This window comes from Myotis daubentonii, chromosome 4 (genome assembly GCF_963259705.1).
Source record: "Myotis daubentonii chromosome 4, mMyoDau2.1, whole genome shotgun sequence".
Classification (NCBI taxonomy): domain Eukaryota; kingdom Metazoa; phylum Chordata; class Mammalia; order Chiroptera; family Vespertilionidae; genus Myotis; species Myotis daubentonii.
Window position 1 is genome coordinate 38,209,332 of NC_081843.1, and position 17,147 is coordinate 38,226,478.

A 17,147-nucleotide genomic window follows, 5' to 3' on the forward strand; every position below is an offset into this window, starting at 1 on the left:
TTTACAAGTTCAGATTTAACCAAAGCTTCAAATTAAAATGTTTTCTTTAAAGCAAGTATAAATAAAAACATACAAGAGCATATTAGTAGGTAATTAATTAGTATAGTTTCTGTTCTGTGATCCACTTTAATGCCTTATAAATTAATTATTTTGTAGACAGTTTTTTTTTTGTCTAATGTTTTACATATGTCTCCCTCTTCCCCAATTTGCCCTCCCCACCCCAGCCATTCCCACTCCAGGCAAGCCCCCACCATCCCAGTATCTGTGTCCATTGGTTATACCAGTGGTCGGCAAACTCATTAGTCAACAGAGCCAAATATCAACAGTACAATGATTGAAATTTCTTTTGAGAGCCAAATTTTTTAAACTTAAACTATATAGGTAGGTACATTGTTATTAACTTAATTAGGGTACTCCTAAGGCTTAGGAAGAGCCACACTCAAGGGGCCAAAGAGCCGCAGTTTGCCGACCATGGGGTTATACTAATATGCATGCATACAAGTCCTTTGATTGCTCTCTAACCTCCCCCACCCCCCCCCGCAACTCATTTGTCTCTGGATCTATTCTTGTTCATCTGTAGATAGTTTTGAAAGCCATAAATTTTGAGCAACTAGAAATGAAAAGTAAAAATTTGAGGACAGGTTACCTTATTAGCTATGTTACATAATAAAGCTATTTCTCTCCAAATTAAAACATTACCATTAATGAAATTTCTTGTTTGAATAAAAATTACCTTTATGTGTAACGGTTTTTTCACCAGATGGTTTGGAAGTATCTAAATCTGATTTCTTACTATACTCCATGCTTAGTACCACATCCTTGACACCAGGAGATTTCTCTTGTGATGACAATAATTCTTCTGTAGATATGAAAGTATTTAAAATATGATCTAAACCTTATTTTAAACATTAAGGAAAGCATGATGGTATAATATCAATTAAATGACCATTTCAAGCAAAGTTTATTACAAAATCCTATATAATAAAAGGGTAATATGCAAATTGACCCTAACAGCAGAACCACTGGGAATGACTGGTCACTATGACACACACTGACCACCAGGGGGCAGACGCTCAATGCAGGAGCTGCCCCTTGGTGGTCAGTGCTCTCCCACAGGGGGAGCTCTGCTCAGCCACAAGCCAGGCTGACGGCCGATGGCTGCCAGCACAGTAGTGGTGGCGGGAGCCTCTCCTGCCTCCTCAGCAGCACTAAGGATGTCTGACTGCAGCTTAGGCCTGTCCCCGCTGGCAAGTGGACATCCCCTGAGTGCTCCCAGGCTGCCAGAAGGATGTCTGACTGCCAGCTTAGGCCCGTTCCCTCAGGGAGCGGGCCTAAGCCAGCAGGTGGACATCCTCCGAGGGGTCCCTGACTGCGAGAGGGCACAGGCCAGATGAGGGACCCCCCCCCCACCCCCCGCGCCGAGTGCACAAATTTTTGTGCATCGGGCCTCTAGTAAGTTTATAATAAGTGAATGTGCTAATCTGTTTTGAAATGACTATTCACTTCAATATCTTGAGCCACAACTAAGTGTCAGACATCTGAATTAAGTGCAGGGGAATCAGTAATGAATGAGATTCATGAAACGCAAGAATCTGGCAGACAAAAGAATAATGTATGGAAATGTGAGTCAACTCTACTCTCAAAGTCATTTACACAAGTGAAAAATGTAAAATGTGACAGATGTTCATATATAATGTAAGAGGACAGACAACACTGAAAAATTACAGCCATAACTACAAAGCCAAACTAGGGAATAGAGTCCTTTACCAAACTCATTGTAAAAGTACCATTTCTTCATTTTCTGTTTTTTTGGGAAGAGTTAGGAAATATTTAACTTCCACCATAAAAATATTTTCATGAAGATAAACATAATATGAATTTGATCATCTATCCATAATCCTCATCACTGATTTGTGCATTAAGAGAAATAACAGTAGAAACTATGTGAGCTTCTGTGTAGGCACTGCTAAAAGCTTCACAGGCCTTACATCTTTTTTAATCTTCACAATGACCCTATGAAGTAATTATGTTTTAACAGATGAGAAAACTGAGGCTTGGATGTCAATACATTTGCCCAGACTACAAAACTACCTAGGAAAAAATACTGGGATTTCTAAAGCAGATATGACTCTGTTCTTTAATCCTTGTGCTAAATCAAATCCCTGTCTTCAAATCTTAATGATGAATAACAAGGATTTCAAAACAATTTTCATGATTGAAAACACATAAAAATACTTTCAAGTTCCAATATTCAAAATCTCAGTAAATTATAGAATTATGTAATTTATTGGCCAAACTGTGATATTTTTGAATGAAAGGGGACACTACAAATAATTATGCAGAGTTAACCCTAAACCTAAATTACTCTCAGAGCAAGTAAGAATTAAAGTTGTATGTTGCAAGGCATACTCTAGATAGAGTAAGAAAGTGCATTTTCAGCAAGCCATACTTTTGTGTTATATGGATAAAGATCTTAAAGCATTCCTTTCGGGAATGCACAATATACTTAAAATGGTGGAGGGAGTGGGAAGAATAAAACAGTTTAAATTATGGTTAGAAACAGATGACAAAAGTTCATTATGTCTCTCAGCTATTTAGGCTTTAGTTAATTTGGATGATTTGGTTATTCAGTTGATAATGGTAAAATATTAGGTATGCAAATTTTCTTAAGCTTTTAATATTTTTTTTAAATCATTAGAGGCTATGGAATTTTCCATAGTTTAAAAGTTTGCAAAAGCTAATATTATACCATAACTGGTTTCAATGTTCACTTTTTAAAAAATGGTTGGTTTGTTTTATAAATGCTTTGAAAATTATATTGTTGGAGAAGAGATTGGTGGGTGTCAGAGTTTAAGGATGGAGAGCGAGGAAGAATATGGTGAAAGCTATATAGGGGTAGAACAAGGGAGATCTTTGTGGTGATGGTACAGTTCTGTATCTTGATTGTGGTGCTGATTACATAAATCAAAATATGTGATACATACCACAAAGTACACATGTGTGTGCATGTATAGAACTACAGATATGTAAGATGTTACCATTGGGAGAAATTTGTAAAAATATCCTATATAATAAAACCCTAATATGCAAATCGACCGAACAGCAGAACGAAGGATATGAATGAAGGGTACACAAGACCTCTTTACATTTTTATAATTTCTTGTGTACCTATAATTATTTCAGAATAAAATGATTTAAAAATGATTTCTAGGGTCTTTTCCGGAGTTTAGTTTTTCACTATTAATGTGCCTCTATATATAAAGCATGACTTTCATAAACATGATCATGTCTAACAATTTAGCACTCATTAATTTTGTTTTTCTCCAACAATTCTATTTATTACTAGAGGCCCAGTGCATGAAATTTATGCATTGGTAGGGTCCCTAGCGGCTGCCAGCTACTGGCCAGGTACTCCCTCCTATCCCCCGGCTGCCTGCCACCACTGCTGGCCAGGGCCTTCCTTCCTTCCCCCAGCTTGCCCACCCACTGGTCAAACTCCCGGAAGAACTCTGGTCAAGGGGACAATTTGCATAGTATGCTTTTATTATATAGGATACTAGAGGTCCGGTGCATGACATTTGTGCACTGAGAAGGAGGGAGGGATGTCCCTCAGCCTGGGAGCGGGCCTAAGCTGACAGTAGGACATCCCCTGAGGGGTCCTTAGCGCTGCTGCGGAGGCGGGAGAGGCTCCTACCACTGCCACTGCACTCACCAACCGTGAGCCCGACTCTGGCTGAGTGGCACTCCCCTTGGAGTGCACTGACCACCAGGGGGTAGCTCCTGCATTGAGCATCTGCCCCCTGGTAGTCGTGTGTCATAGCAACCAGTTGTTCTGCCATTTGGCCGATTTACATATTAGGGTTTTATTATATAGGATATTTTTACAAATTTGGCCGATTTAGAATCATTACTAATGTTTGTTTTTCTTAAACTGATGATGTGGATTGAATTTTATTCTCTAATCACTAGCCATCATCCAGGTTAGTATAATGAATGAAAAAGCACAAACTTTGGTGGAGCCAAACATGTGACCTTTTTTTGTGTTTTTTTGTTTTTATATGTTTTTATTGATTTCTGAGAGATGAAGGGAGTGGGAGAAACAGATAGAAATAATACCGATGAGAATCATCAATTGGCTGTATTCTGCATGCCCCCTACTGGAGATCAAGCCCACAACCCAGCCATTTGCCCTGACAGGAATCAAACCATGACCTCCTGGTTCATGGGTTGACTCAAATCGCTGAGCCACACTGGCAGGGCCAGATCTGATCTTAAAATGCCATTCACAACAGATGGTAAATATTAAAATTATTGAAGGACTTGTAAGACTTAATTTTAATTTATATATTTAAAATAAAAAATTATTTCAAAGAAGATTTACCTTGTCCTTGAAGATGAGATATATCCAGACCCTCTTTTAGGCGAATAACCACTACTCCGTATTGTATGTCAAAGGCATCACTATAATAGGAAAAATATAAAAAAAATTTGTCCCTCCTCTATAAAATGAAGGCAATAATTGAAGGTCTTTAAAATTACTTTCAGCTTTAACATTTGATTCTTTAATATGCTTAAAACATTATGGTGAGAGCCAAGATAGTTTCAAATACTATACCATTCCTTTTCCCTTTTTCTGTAATGCCTCTAAAACTATTTACATGAAGATCTTTATAATACTGATAATCTACTTAAAGCAGCTATTTAAAGCAGTAACTATTTTTATCCTATTAGAAACAAGCTAACATTATGGAGTCAAACCATTATTTAATTTAAACTTAAACCCCTAAAGTCAAGAGAAATACATGAAGACAAAGATGGATTTTATTACTGAGAATGAGATCATATTGTAGAGGATGAAGGGATCATTTCTCAAAGGAGAAAGGGTATTTTTAAGTAATTTACAATTTTTTACAAAACTAGTTTTAAAAAGTACTAAGATTTTATATACATTTGCAGACATGTATTCAAAAGTCGTTTTGATTTTTTTAAACACAAATGGGAGCATCCCATACGTATATAATATACATTAAACCTTTGTACACAACTCTAAAACCAGACTTTAATTCTATAAACTTCGTTAACACCATAAATCACATAAACCCAAGTTCTCCTCAGATCTACTAAAAAAGTTCGAAATTGCAAAACTTCAGGTTGTTCCACTGAGGGGCAATTGGCTTACAGTAGGAGAATCCTGGGTTACAACAAAGTATAAACCCAAAGCCAAAGGGCAGTTACACATGTGTGACAAACCAGCAAAGCTTTCATTTTACGAAAAGCATTTAACAATTACTTGGGAAATCTTATTCATTGTATACTTTATTATGTTTTTTATCATCTACTTTACATAATCAATAGAGATTTTAAAAGTAAAGTATGAGATCTGCCTACTTCCTCAAATTGTTTTAAGGCATCTGTGAAGACAAAACTATCCTATATGATACAGGCAAATAATTATGTGCTTTTATCTATAGATACAAAAGGCGTTCCAGTAAGGGAAATAAAAAATAATATGAACAGAGTAAAATCAGAAAGACAAAGTAACAAAACAAACACTAGAAAACCCCTAACAGAGAAGTTAAAATGATGTAAATAAAAACTTAGCCAACTGGTAAAGATCATTGGAAATAGCACTAACCGTGAATAGTGAACTCTGAACTTATACTTTAAGGGGTGTAAAAGCAAAACATATTAGTACATTTTAAAAAAGAACTCATGGACAACAATGTGGTGATTGTTTGGGAGAGGGGGATGAAAGAAGTGGATGAGGGCATGGGGGGATAAACGGTGATGGATGGAGACTTGACTTGGGGTGATGAACACAATACAGTGTACAGATGATGTGTTACAGAATTATGCACCTGAAACCTGTATAATTATGTTAACCAGTGTCACCCCAATAAGTTAAAAAAGATAAATAACAAAGAAGAAAAGTAAATAACCTAATAGATGAACCAAATAATTAACAGCAAAATTAGTTTGAGTGGGAAACAAATCTAACCTCTGAGGTTGATATCAGTGATGATATGCCTTCCTCAGCATCAGATATTATAATGACACTAGAGGCCCGGTGCACAAAATTCATGCACTGGTGAGGGGTGTCTCTCAGCCCAGCCTGCACCCTTTCCAATCTGGGACCCCTTGGGGGATGTCCGACTGCTGATCAGACATCCCTCTCACAATCTGGGACTGCTGGCTCCCAACCGCTCACCTGCCTGCCTGCCTGATCACCCCCTAACCGCTCCTCTGCCAGCCTGATTGACGCCTAACTGTTCCCCTGCCAGCCCGATCGCCCCCAACTGCCCCCCCCGCCGGTCCAATCGCCCCCAACAGCCCTCCCCTGCAGGCCTGGTCCCCCCCAAACTGCCCTTCCCTGCAGGCCCAGTCACCCCTAACTGCCCTCCCCTGCAGGCCTGGTTGCCTCCAACTGCCCTCCCCTGCCGGCCATCTTGTGGCACATGGGGGTGGCCATCTTGTGTGTTTAAGTGATGGTCAATTTGCATACTGGTCATGACTAATCAGCATACCAGGGCGAATTAGCATACCCCTCTCTTATTATATAGGATAACTTAAAAGGGGATGGGTCTGACAACATTCAGGAACTCTGCTCGACAATAGCTGTAGGGATGTGAAAAAGCCAACTAACTTAAATGGGAAGTCAAATTATATGCGCGCGCATGTATATGTGTGTGTACACACACACACACACACACACACACACACACACACACAAGATTTCCCCCAAAAAATGTATACACACCTTAGCTGATAGTTCACTTTTGCAAAGTAAATGTTTTTTTAATAAACAAGTGGGGGGTGGGGAGGTTGGGGGTTAATGGGGGGATGAGGACACATTTGTAATACCTTAACCAATAAAGAAATTTAAAAAAATAAAAAATAAACACTGCCTTTATAATTATTCAAATGGTGTGTGTACATTTTTGGGGGGACACCCTATATGTGTATGAATGTTCATGTCTATAAAAAAACAAAGAAAAGATCAGTCAAAATGTTTCATTAATAGATCAATTCAAAACCCAGGTAAGCGTGTGATTCTTTTCATTCTTATGCTTCTACTAGAGACTATTATGAAAAACAGGCTTCAAAAATCAGTGCAAGCTTTCAAAATTAACATTTTCTGAACCAAGTTATTGAATTAAAAGGATACTTACTGGAATACGTTTATATACATATCCACTTCCCTCATATCTGCTTGCAACCAATCTTTCTTAAATCCAAGGACAAGTGTGTTTGGTTTCATACGCCCAAGACCAGCAGCCTAAAATGAACGAAAAATACAACTTTAAAGATATACTTAGTCTTTTATAAAAATCATAGTAACAGTTTTCTCAGTTACATATTTTGAAAACTAAAACCTATAAGCAAAAGACTAAATGCATTGTTGGTTACAGTTCTGAATCACGTCAACACTAAATGCCCCAAAAGCCAATAAAGCACTCCTTTTGTAAGATTTTAAAATTTGATTCCCAGGGTGTGTGTGTGTGTGTGTGTGTGTGTGTGTGTGTGTGTGTGTGTGTGTGTGATTGTAAAAAATTAAAACATTTTGCCATTTTAACCATTTTAAAATGTATAATTTGTTGACATTAATTATATTCACAATGTTGTACAACTAACCCCACCACCTACTTCCAAAACAAACACAGCAGAAATTCTGTAACCATTAAGCAATAATCACTCATTCTCAACTTCCTCCAGACCTGGTAACATTGCCTTTAGTCTCTATGAATTTGCTTATCCTAGATATTTCCTACAAGTGGAAATATCAATGTATAGTGCCTGAACCATACAGCAAGAGCATCACGTGGAAACTTTTTGGAAATGCTAATTCTTGGGTCTTACCCCAGACCTACTGAAATCATTTCAAAGGTGGGGCCTAGCAGTGTGTGTTTTAACAAGTCTACTAGGTGATTCTCATGCATAATGAAGTTTAAGAACCATTGCTCTAAGAAAATATTTTCATAACATTTATTAAATATATAAGTAGTTATCAAAATATTCCTATAAACCAGGGGTCCTCAAACTTTTTAAACAGGGGGACAGTTCACTGTCCCTCAGACCGTTGGAGGGCCAGACTATAATTTAAAAAAAAAACTATGAACAAATTCCTATGCACACTGCACATATCTTATTTTGAAGTAAAAAAAACAAAACGGGAACAAATACAATATTTGTATTTGCATGTGGCCCGCGGGCCGTAGTTTGAGGACCCCTGCTATAAACTGTACAAGAGCAAGCAAGATTTACCCACTAGAACCAACTTTATGAACAGGAGTCACATTCTACTTGAAATATTTACATATTTTGCATACAAAGGTGAATAAAGTAATAAATAATCATGTACCCACTGCCTAGCTTAAAAAAATAAACATTACAAACACTCATCAAGTGTCCCATTCTCATGCCCCCTTTTATTTTCACTATGTATTCCATTATTTAGACACACATACGTATATATTTTAAATTTATATATTTAAAAAGTTTATATCTTAAAATTATTCATATAACTTGCAGTTTTTCCTTCATACTTTTTCAAGTTTATTTTTGTTGATATATATAGCTCCTTTTACCATTATATAGAATTCCATTGTATTATTACACCACAATTTAATTTTGTGATTGATAACTGAAGGCTGAAGTTTCTTCTTTATTTTTTTTCTTCCACTATCACAAATGATGTTTGTAAGAAGTTTCAGATAGCCTTTTTCACATGTTACATTTTCTCTAAGGTATACACTTAAGAATGGAATGTCCTAGGGTACCCATGTCCTAGGACAGTGATGGCGAACCTTTTGAGCTCGGCGTGTCAGCATTTTGAAAAACCTTAACTTAACTCTGGTGCCATGTCACATATAGAAATTTTTTGATATTTGCAACCATACTAAAACAAAGACTTATATTTTTGATATTTATTTTATATATTTAAATGCCATTTAACAAAGAAAAATCAACCAAAAAATGAGTTTGCGTGTCACCTCTGACACGCGTGTCATAGGTTCGCCATCACTGTCCTAGGATATCCACACTTTGAAATTTGCAGGATATTGCCAAGTTGCTGTACAAAGTAATTGTCCAATCTACCACACAGTTCAACGATTCCAATTTCTCTACACAATTTTTAACACTTTGCAGGCTTAACTTTGGTCACTCTGATGGGTATGCAGTTTTAATTTTTATTTCTATCATTTAGGTTTCCTCTTCACCTTGTATCTTTTGCTTCCTTTTTTCTCTTACTAATTTACTAGTGGCCCGGTGCACGAATTTATGCACATTGAAAGGAAATTAATTAGAAGAAATATTTTAATATCACTATTCGCCCTTTCTCTATAATAGAAGTGTCAACCAAATTCACGATCAACAATGACAGACTGAAACACACGTATGCAGTTGGCACCAGGGAGAGCTTTATATATATATATAAAGATAAATTTGCTTAATTAGACCTGCTTTCTGATTTAGCTAAACTTTTTCCAGCCGAATGAAGCACCCCAACTTCTCTTTCAGGTAATTGTCAGCAACACAGCAGTAAACATCAACACGAAGCAGATTATTATTATAGATGCAGGGAGAACAAAAGGTAAAATATTTAACTCCAGCAGTATTTGACTATATTCTGCACAGTGAGAAAACCTGAAGTCATTTTCAAGGTTCACCATTTCTTCTTTTCAGTCGGGTCAAGTTTCTAAGCTTTCTAAATCTCCATTTTCCAGCTAATGAAAAGAAAATAGGATTCCACTGAGTCTCCTACTCCAGGACTTCTGTGAGGATCAAATGAGATGAGACGTAGGAAAACACTTCACAGACATTTGGTTAAAGTGTAAAATGTTTCCGCCTGGCTATAAAGCAAGTCGTGTTCCTGGGCTGAACAAACTCCAAGGAGGCTAGTCGCTAGAGAAAGGAAGCCGGGCGTTGCTACGTGATGTCATTACCTGGTGCCCACAGCCACCATTTCTGGGCTGGGCTGGGCTGTGGGCCACATTTTGTGCCATGGGGTCTCTGCAGTGTGGGCTGAGATTTGGTGTTGCTCTGGGGTGATGGCAGGGCCTGTGACTCACTTGGGGGAAGCTGAGTGTTGCTTTGTGGGAGCCAGGTCCGTGGTGCTGTTCTCTGTAAATGGCCAGTGCGCATCACGGCAGCCCCTGCACTGAGCATCTGCCCCGTGGTGGTCAGTGTGCATTATAGCGACCAGTCAGACGGTCAGACACTTAGCATACTGGGATTTTATATATGTAGATAGTATTGCTTTATACATGGTGGACAAAAGTAGGTTTACAGTTGTTCGTTTGGAAAATAATATGATAGTTAGCAAATAATAATACAAGTACTTATAACTGTAAACCCACCCTGTATATTCTGATCTATCTCTGGTGTGTGGCTTCCTTTTTTTCGTTTTCATTATAAGCAGGAAAGCATTGTCTCATTTTTTAAAAAGTCTTCCCTATACTTTAAAAGATTTTAAAAATTGCCTTTCATACAGGTCTTTAATCCATGGATAATCAATTGTTCCAGCTGATCCTTTCAATGCCACCTCGGTCAAATATTAAATTTCCTAAATGGGTGGCTCTATTTCTTCTGATTTCTTTCATTGCTACTTCAACACCACAGTGTCTTAATTACTATAGTCTCATGATATCTGCCAAAGCAACCCCACTCTCACCTCTTATGAATCCTGAGGATTGCCTATCCCATGGTCAGCAAACTGCGGCTCACGAGCCACATGCTGCTCTTTGGCCCCTTGAGTGTGGCTTTTCCACAAAATAGCACGTGCAGGCGCGCATGTACAGTGCGATTGAAACTTCGTGGCCCATGCGCAGAAATCGGTATTTTGTGGAAGAGCCACACTCAAGGAACCAAAGAGCCGCATGTGGCTTGCGAGCCGCAGTTTGCCAAGCCGCAGTTTGCCGACCACTGGCCTAACCTATTGTTAACCCTATGTTTGTCAAGTTTTAAGAAACACAAAACAGAAAGGGCTTAGATGACAGTACTGAGCCTCCAACTTCTATTTAGCAAAATAGCTCCACAATTAACACAATGAGAAAGCTTTTTTTGAAGAAAGGGATTCCTATAAAAATTTATTGGCAAACACTGTATCAACCCATCTTTTTTTCTTCCCACAACCTTTAGAGTTTCAGAGGAGAGGAAACTGAGTTTCAGAGTATTTTGTTAACTTGCTCAGTCCCAAATCCATAATAAGGAAGTGGCAGTGCTAGCCTTTAACCCTACAGCTGACTCTAAATCCCACAATCGGGCTACTATGCTATACACAAAACTGAAAAAGAAGTCTAAGTTTAGTACTAGTAAATAGTGAGAAATACAATAAAGAACTAGAATTTTTTTAAAAAAAAATAAATAAGGGCTTCCATTACATCATACTCCTACAAAAAAACAAAAACAAACCCAATAAGGTTAGAGAAATAGGCTAAGATAATAGGTTCTTCAATAAGCCAAAAGCACATTGTTTTTATAGTCCCTTTAACTCTCAAATTATACAAATCTTAATTTACTTTAATAAAGATTTTTTAAAAGGTTTACCATCTATATCAATATGAAGAATGAAACCTAGCATAAGAGTTTTTAAAAGCTTACAATAAACTAAAATGTCATTTGGAAGACATAAGAAATTTACCTGCATCAAATACTGTGCTCCTTCTCTCAAGTCATCTGCATGTACTGGAGCATAAAAGGCTTTCATTTTGTTTTTAATAAGCCATCGCTGATACTTAGCTTGATCAATGGACATCTCTTTCATGGCTTGTCTTCGTGGCCCCTGTAAGGTAAAAATATTAATAATACCTTTAATTGAAAGATGATCTATTCCACATTTATAAAAATCTATTATATTGGCTTAAACAAGGTGCCTAAACATTGAGGGCTGGGGAGAAAGGTATAATAACGGCATTTCATTTTCATGTAAGTGAATTCTTTCCAATACTTGATTATAAAAAGATGGAGTTGATGAAATAGTAAAGGCACACAGGGAGTGCCTGTAGAAGAGAGAATAGAAGAGAAAGAAACACAGACTGAAAAACAAGAAGTTTTTTGGTTTAAGTAAATGCAAGTAGAAGTTATCGAATCTGGAGAAAATATTATGCAGAAAAAAAGAGCTTTCTGTTGTTCCACAGAAAGTTTCCCAGCTTGTTCTCTGTTTATCCCAAATGTCTGTTATTAATTTTCAGTAACCTAGAAATATCATTGAAAATCAAAGTCAGCTATACAATATAAATGCATTTTTTCTTCATACTTCTGTTAAACAATGAAATAATAAAGGACATCTTTCTTTCTTATTGTTAATCCTCAGCTGAGGATATTTTTTTCCATTGCTTTTTAGAGAGTGGAAGAGAAGGAAGAATGGGGTGAGAGAGAGACATCCACTGGTTGCTTCTCGCACGGGCCTGACAGAGGACAGATACCCAACCCACAACCCAGGAGTGTGCCCTTCACCAGAAATGAAACCCAAGACCCTTCAGTTCTCAAGCTGACACTCTAGCCACTGACCCACACTGGCCAGGGCAGGAAATGAGCTTTTTAAACTTGCAATTCAATTTGATCCTTGCAAGCAACACATAAATATGTTACATACAAATGTATAAAGCAAAAATCTAAAAATAAGTTTAAGAGCATTCCCTAATTACACATGAATACGCAAAAGAAAAATACAACTTATCTTTCCTCATAGAAAAATTGCCCCATATCTAATTTCTTGTGCTCAAGATCCCAACTTGAATTGATGAACTTGGAGACAAACTAGGAAACTCCTCAGGTCCCAAATGGGATCAGTGTCTAAATGTCTTCTTCCACCACCCTACACACACAACACAGCTTTGACTTTGCTACTATTTAAGTAGAAGAGCAACTCTAGCAGGGGCTTGGACATGGGCATACAACACACATTTCTAGCACCAAACAATAGAGCTTGGGAGAAAAGCTAACCTGATAAATACTCCAATACTTATGCAGAACAGGTGATCCATCTTCTAGTGACTATTTTCAATAGCCAAGAGGCCAAAAAACAGAAAACTACTTTTAGACAAAAGCTTACCACTATTTTTAATATTGTTTTACTCATGGTTAAAACAAAAATTAATGAGTAATTAAAAGTGTTTGAACTTGGAAATTCAGCATTCGCTCTATTCTTCCTATATACTGGACTAGGGGCCCGGTGCACGAAATTCGTGTACTGGGTGGGGGGGGGAGTATCCCTCAGCCCAGCCTGCCCCCTCTCACATACTGGGAGCCCTTAGGTGTTGACCGCCATCACCCTCCAATCGCAGGATTGGACCCTTGCCCAGGCCTGACGCCTCTGGCCTAGGCGTCCGGCCCGGGCAGCGGGGACCCACAGCTGCAGCGGCCCCGCGATCGTGGGCTTCGCTTTAGGCCCAGGCAAGGGACCCCTAGCTCCCGGGACTGCCAGCTTCGACCGTGCCCAGCTCCCATCGCTGGCTACACCCCTACTTCCTGCTATCACTGGCCAGGGCGGCACAGGCGCCTGATTCTCCGATCATGGCTGGGGGGCAGGGCAAAGGCAGCCCCAGGGCCGCCTTTGCCCTGCCCCCCAGCTCTTAGTTCCCCCCTGGGTTTCTGATCACTGTCAGTGGCAGGGGGCTTCTTCCTGCTTTCCCTTTCGCCTCCCTGCATTGTGCCTACATATGCAAATTAACCGCCATCTTGTTGGCAGTTAACTGCCAATCATAGTTGGCAGTTAATGTGCATATAACCCTGATTAGCCAATGAAAAGGGTATCGTCGTATGCCAATTACCATTTTTCTCTTTTATTAGTGTAGATACTAGAGATATTCATGGTGATTTGTCTACCTCCTCCAACTTTTTTTTCTGGTAAGTAAATATTCCCAGTGTTCTCAGGACTTTATGAGAAATATCAGTAAGAAAAAATACATACTACCTTTCATTTAGCTCCCTTACTTAGTTATCAAGAAGCTACTTTGCTTAACCAAACCATTCCATAAGGGCAATATAGGTTGCTAAAATCTACCCAAAATAAATAAGAAAAACAATTAAGATTTCAAATTCTAATATCGTGTTAGAAATAAGATTTTAAGACAGTTTAGCAGCAAAAATATTTTGACAAAAATAACTGCCTTTTAAAAAAATACATGCAACAGATTTGTTTATCTTATCAAATTATTTCAGGTCTAGAAAGCCCCACAAATTACATACAGAGTAAAAAATGTTTTAATATAGAAAACAAAACAAACACTTACCATATGTACATGACCACAGATCATCAAACCAACATTTTTTGTGAAATCATGGACAAGATGAAGTAGAGCTGGGCGTGAGTTTGGAGCACCTGTCATAACAAGACACTGTGGCCTAATTTACGATTGAAAATAAAAACAAAATTAGAGTTTAGGTTTTTGGTAACATAGACATGACTTTAAGTTGTTTCTCTAAGAATATATTATTACACTAGAATCTCATTCATGTAGGTGTCTTTAAGACACATGCCACAGGATTCTCATAAAAGATGACTTTTAGTCAGGGTTTCTTGCTATATGAGAAATGCAGAAACAGAACCTTCTTAGAACAAACATCATGCCAAATGTTCTTCGAAAGTAATAGGTAATATGATACATCAAGATTCTGGTAGGTATTACAGAAGGAAATAACCATACTGATTAAAAATTATGTAACAACTTTGCATCTTGTAAAGGTAATAAATATCCCAGTTCTTTCATGGAATTCACAGAACTTCTTCAGAGCATGGCCTTGCCTTCATGTACAAAAAAACAGGTGACTGTCCTTCTTAGCTTGATGACATGATAATTACTTCGGCTTTGTAATATTAGCCCTCTCCATTCTAGCTTAATTTTTATGGCTGCTGCCATATAAGTAAATGCACCTATGGTGAAAAAAAGGCTTTTATGGCTTCTATTTGGACTAAACATTTTGAATCTAATTAATTATGGTGAGAGCCAAAATTCAATTAAAATAACAGTGGCATGACTTTCATATTTATTTTCCCTGACTACAAATAGAAATCAGTTTTTTGATGAAAAAATATTTAGGTATCCTTTTTATAAGTTCAAACAGATAAGCAAAAATTCTTTAAAACAAGAATTTGTACAATTAAAACAAAATAACAAAAAGCAAATAGACTAAAAATTCTGCTTTAATCACTAATTATTACGGTAGTTACTGACTGTACTCATAAAATAAGCATGAAAGCCTGAATAAAAATGGAAAATATACTAACATTCATAATTTTAGCAAGTTATCTAAAAAACCAATTCTGTCTCCCGAACTGCTTTGGAGCAATCAAACGTGAAATCATCCTCTATGGCCCAGCCTGCTAATATAGTCCACTGTCCCCATCTGAGCTTTAGCAGGTTAGGTGGGCTCCCAGGTACAGATTACATTTCTTAGCCTTCCTAGCAGCTAAAACTAGCCTCATGACTGATTTACAGCCCACATGATATTCCTGTTTCCAGGATGTGTCCTTTAATAAGGAAGCTGACCACTGTTGCTCCTCGGTGGTTAGAGTGTTGGCCCAAGCACCACAGGATCACAGATATGATTTCCGCTCAAGCACACATACCTGGGTTTCAGGTTCAATCTCTGGCTCTGGTTGGGGCATGTGTGGGAGGCAGCCAATCAATGTATCTCTTTCACAGTGATATCTCTCTCTTCCTCTCTCTCTCTCTCTGTCTCTCTCCTTCCTCCCTCTCTTCCACTCTCTCTCGAAAATAAAATTTAAAAATCAATGAAAAAATATAAAAATAGAAGTTTTCAGATGATATTTTGTAGATAATTTACCTCTTTGTAAAATTTGATAACTAAGAACCTCAACCTTGTTCTTGAATTAACTGCCCAAGTCCAACAACAACAAATATTCTATGTATACTTTTTGAGAACTTCTCATGAAGTATCAGTATATAAAAATTTACCGAACAATAAGTGAATAACTGATTGCCACCAAAGACAAATGTTTCTATATTACCTTATCACTTACCTAAAGTTTTTCACATGGTCTTCCACTCCAGAAAGTCGAATGGAATGCTGCAGTGCACTCAGGTAAGTCAGGGCTTGTGTGGAGGATCCCCAGTTCACATCTGTGGGAAGATAGTGTTCATGCAGCAGAACACCAATATTAACAGCCAATCAGTAACCAATGAGACACACAGAGAAGTAAACAATGCTTTCCCATTTAAAAAGTCAGTTGCTAAAATAAACTATTATAGTTGAAACTTTTAATAATTCAAGTTCACAGCATGACATTAAGAAAATGCTAATGTGAACTATAATTGCATTTAAAGAGAGAGTACAATTTAGAAAAGACGGAGATGACAGGGCCGCAGACATGCTATGGGTGCAATTCAAGAGTCTTTTATAAATAAAGGAAACATTTTAAAATTATTGTTTATATTGCCAAAGGTTGAAAGGAAAAGAGGCAGCTCTCCAAATGTTATTTATAGTACTTAACAATTTTAAGTTATTTTAATAGGCAAATTTTTTTCTTATTGATAAACAGCCTAAACACAAATGATTTTAGGCATTTGTTACTCTAGAGACTTAATAAGCATATTAGAGAAATTATTGCTTCTAAGGTGGTTAAAATAGTATCCTTTGTCCATTTCATTTCTAAAGCCACCACTGTAATCCAAAACCTCATCCTGTAGTATTATAATTACGAAATGTTTCCTCACAACTACACTGCAACTACTCTTGTAATTTCTTCCTAATCTATTCTGTTAAGCCAAAACCTTTTAAACCTATATCACTGGATCTTTCTTCTGTGTTACAGGTCACCATAGTGAATAGTGGACCAATCCTAATATATCTTAGCATCCTGTTATGTGAAGATATACCAACAGTTATTAATAAAACACATTCAAGGTAATCTGTGACCATTTTCCAGTTAAAACATGTTTGTCCAATTTTCCCCACCACACATAAACTAGTGGGAAGATAATAGGTCTTCTGGTATTTTGTGAATTCCATGGTATTACAGTAGGTACAGTAGGTAGATCGATCATACATACATATGCTTATTAAGCTATCAAGCTTCTATAATACTGCAAATCAAAGCCTTTCAAATAATAATTTTAAAATTTGTTGAGTGCAACAGAATGTTAAATATATGATTTTGTTATTTTCCTACAAATAAAATTAAA

General features: G+C 37.5%; 1 protein-coding gene across 3 annotated transcripts in view; it reads right to left on the reverse strand.

The window, feature by feature from the left end:
* SLC12A2 (solute carrier family 12 member 2) overlaps window positions 1-17,147 on the reverse strand; it is a 101,579-nt gene that overhangs the window by 14,793 nt on the left and 69,639 nt on the right. For 2 of the 3 annotated variants that reach the window (XM_059693722.1, XM_059693720.1), the window contains exons 15-20: window positions 15,986-16,085; window positions 14,235-14,346; window positions 11,642-11,782; window positions 7,170-7,276; window positions 4,382-4,461; window positions 734-859 (exon numbers count right to left, since the gene is read on the reverse strand). In XM_059693722.1, coding sequence (XP_059549705.1) covers window positions 734-859; window positions 4,382-4,461; window positions 7,170-7,276; window positions 11,642-11,782; window positions 14,235-14,346; window positions 15,986-16,085 — 666 coding nt within the window. The remainder of the gene's footprint in view (window positions 1-733; window positions 860-4,381; window positions 4,462-7,169; window positions 7,277-11,641; window positions 11,783-14,234; window positions 14,347-15,985; window positions 16,086-17,147) is intronic. The other variant, XM_059693721.1, reaches the window with a different exon arrangement.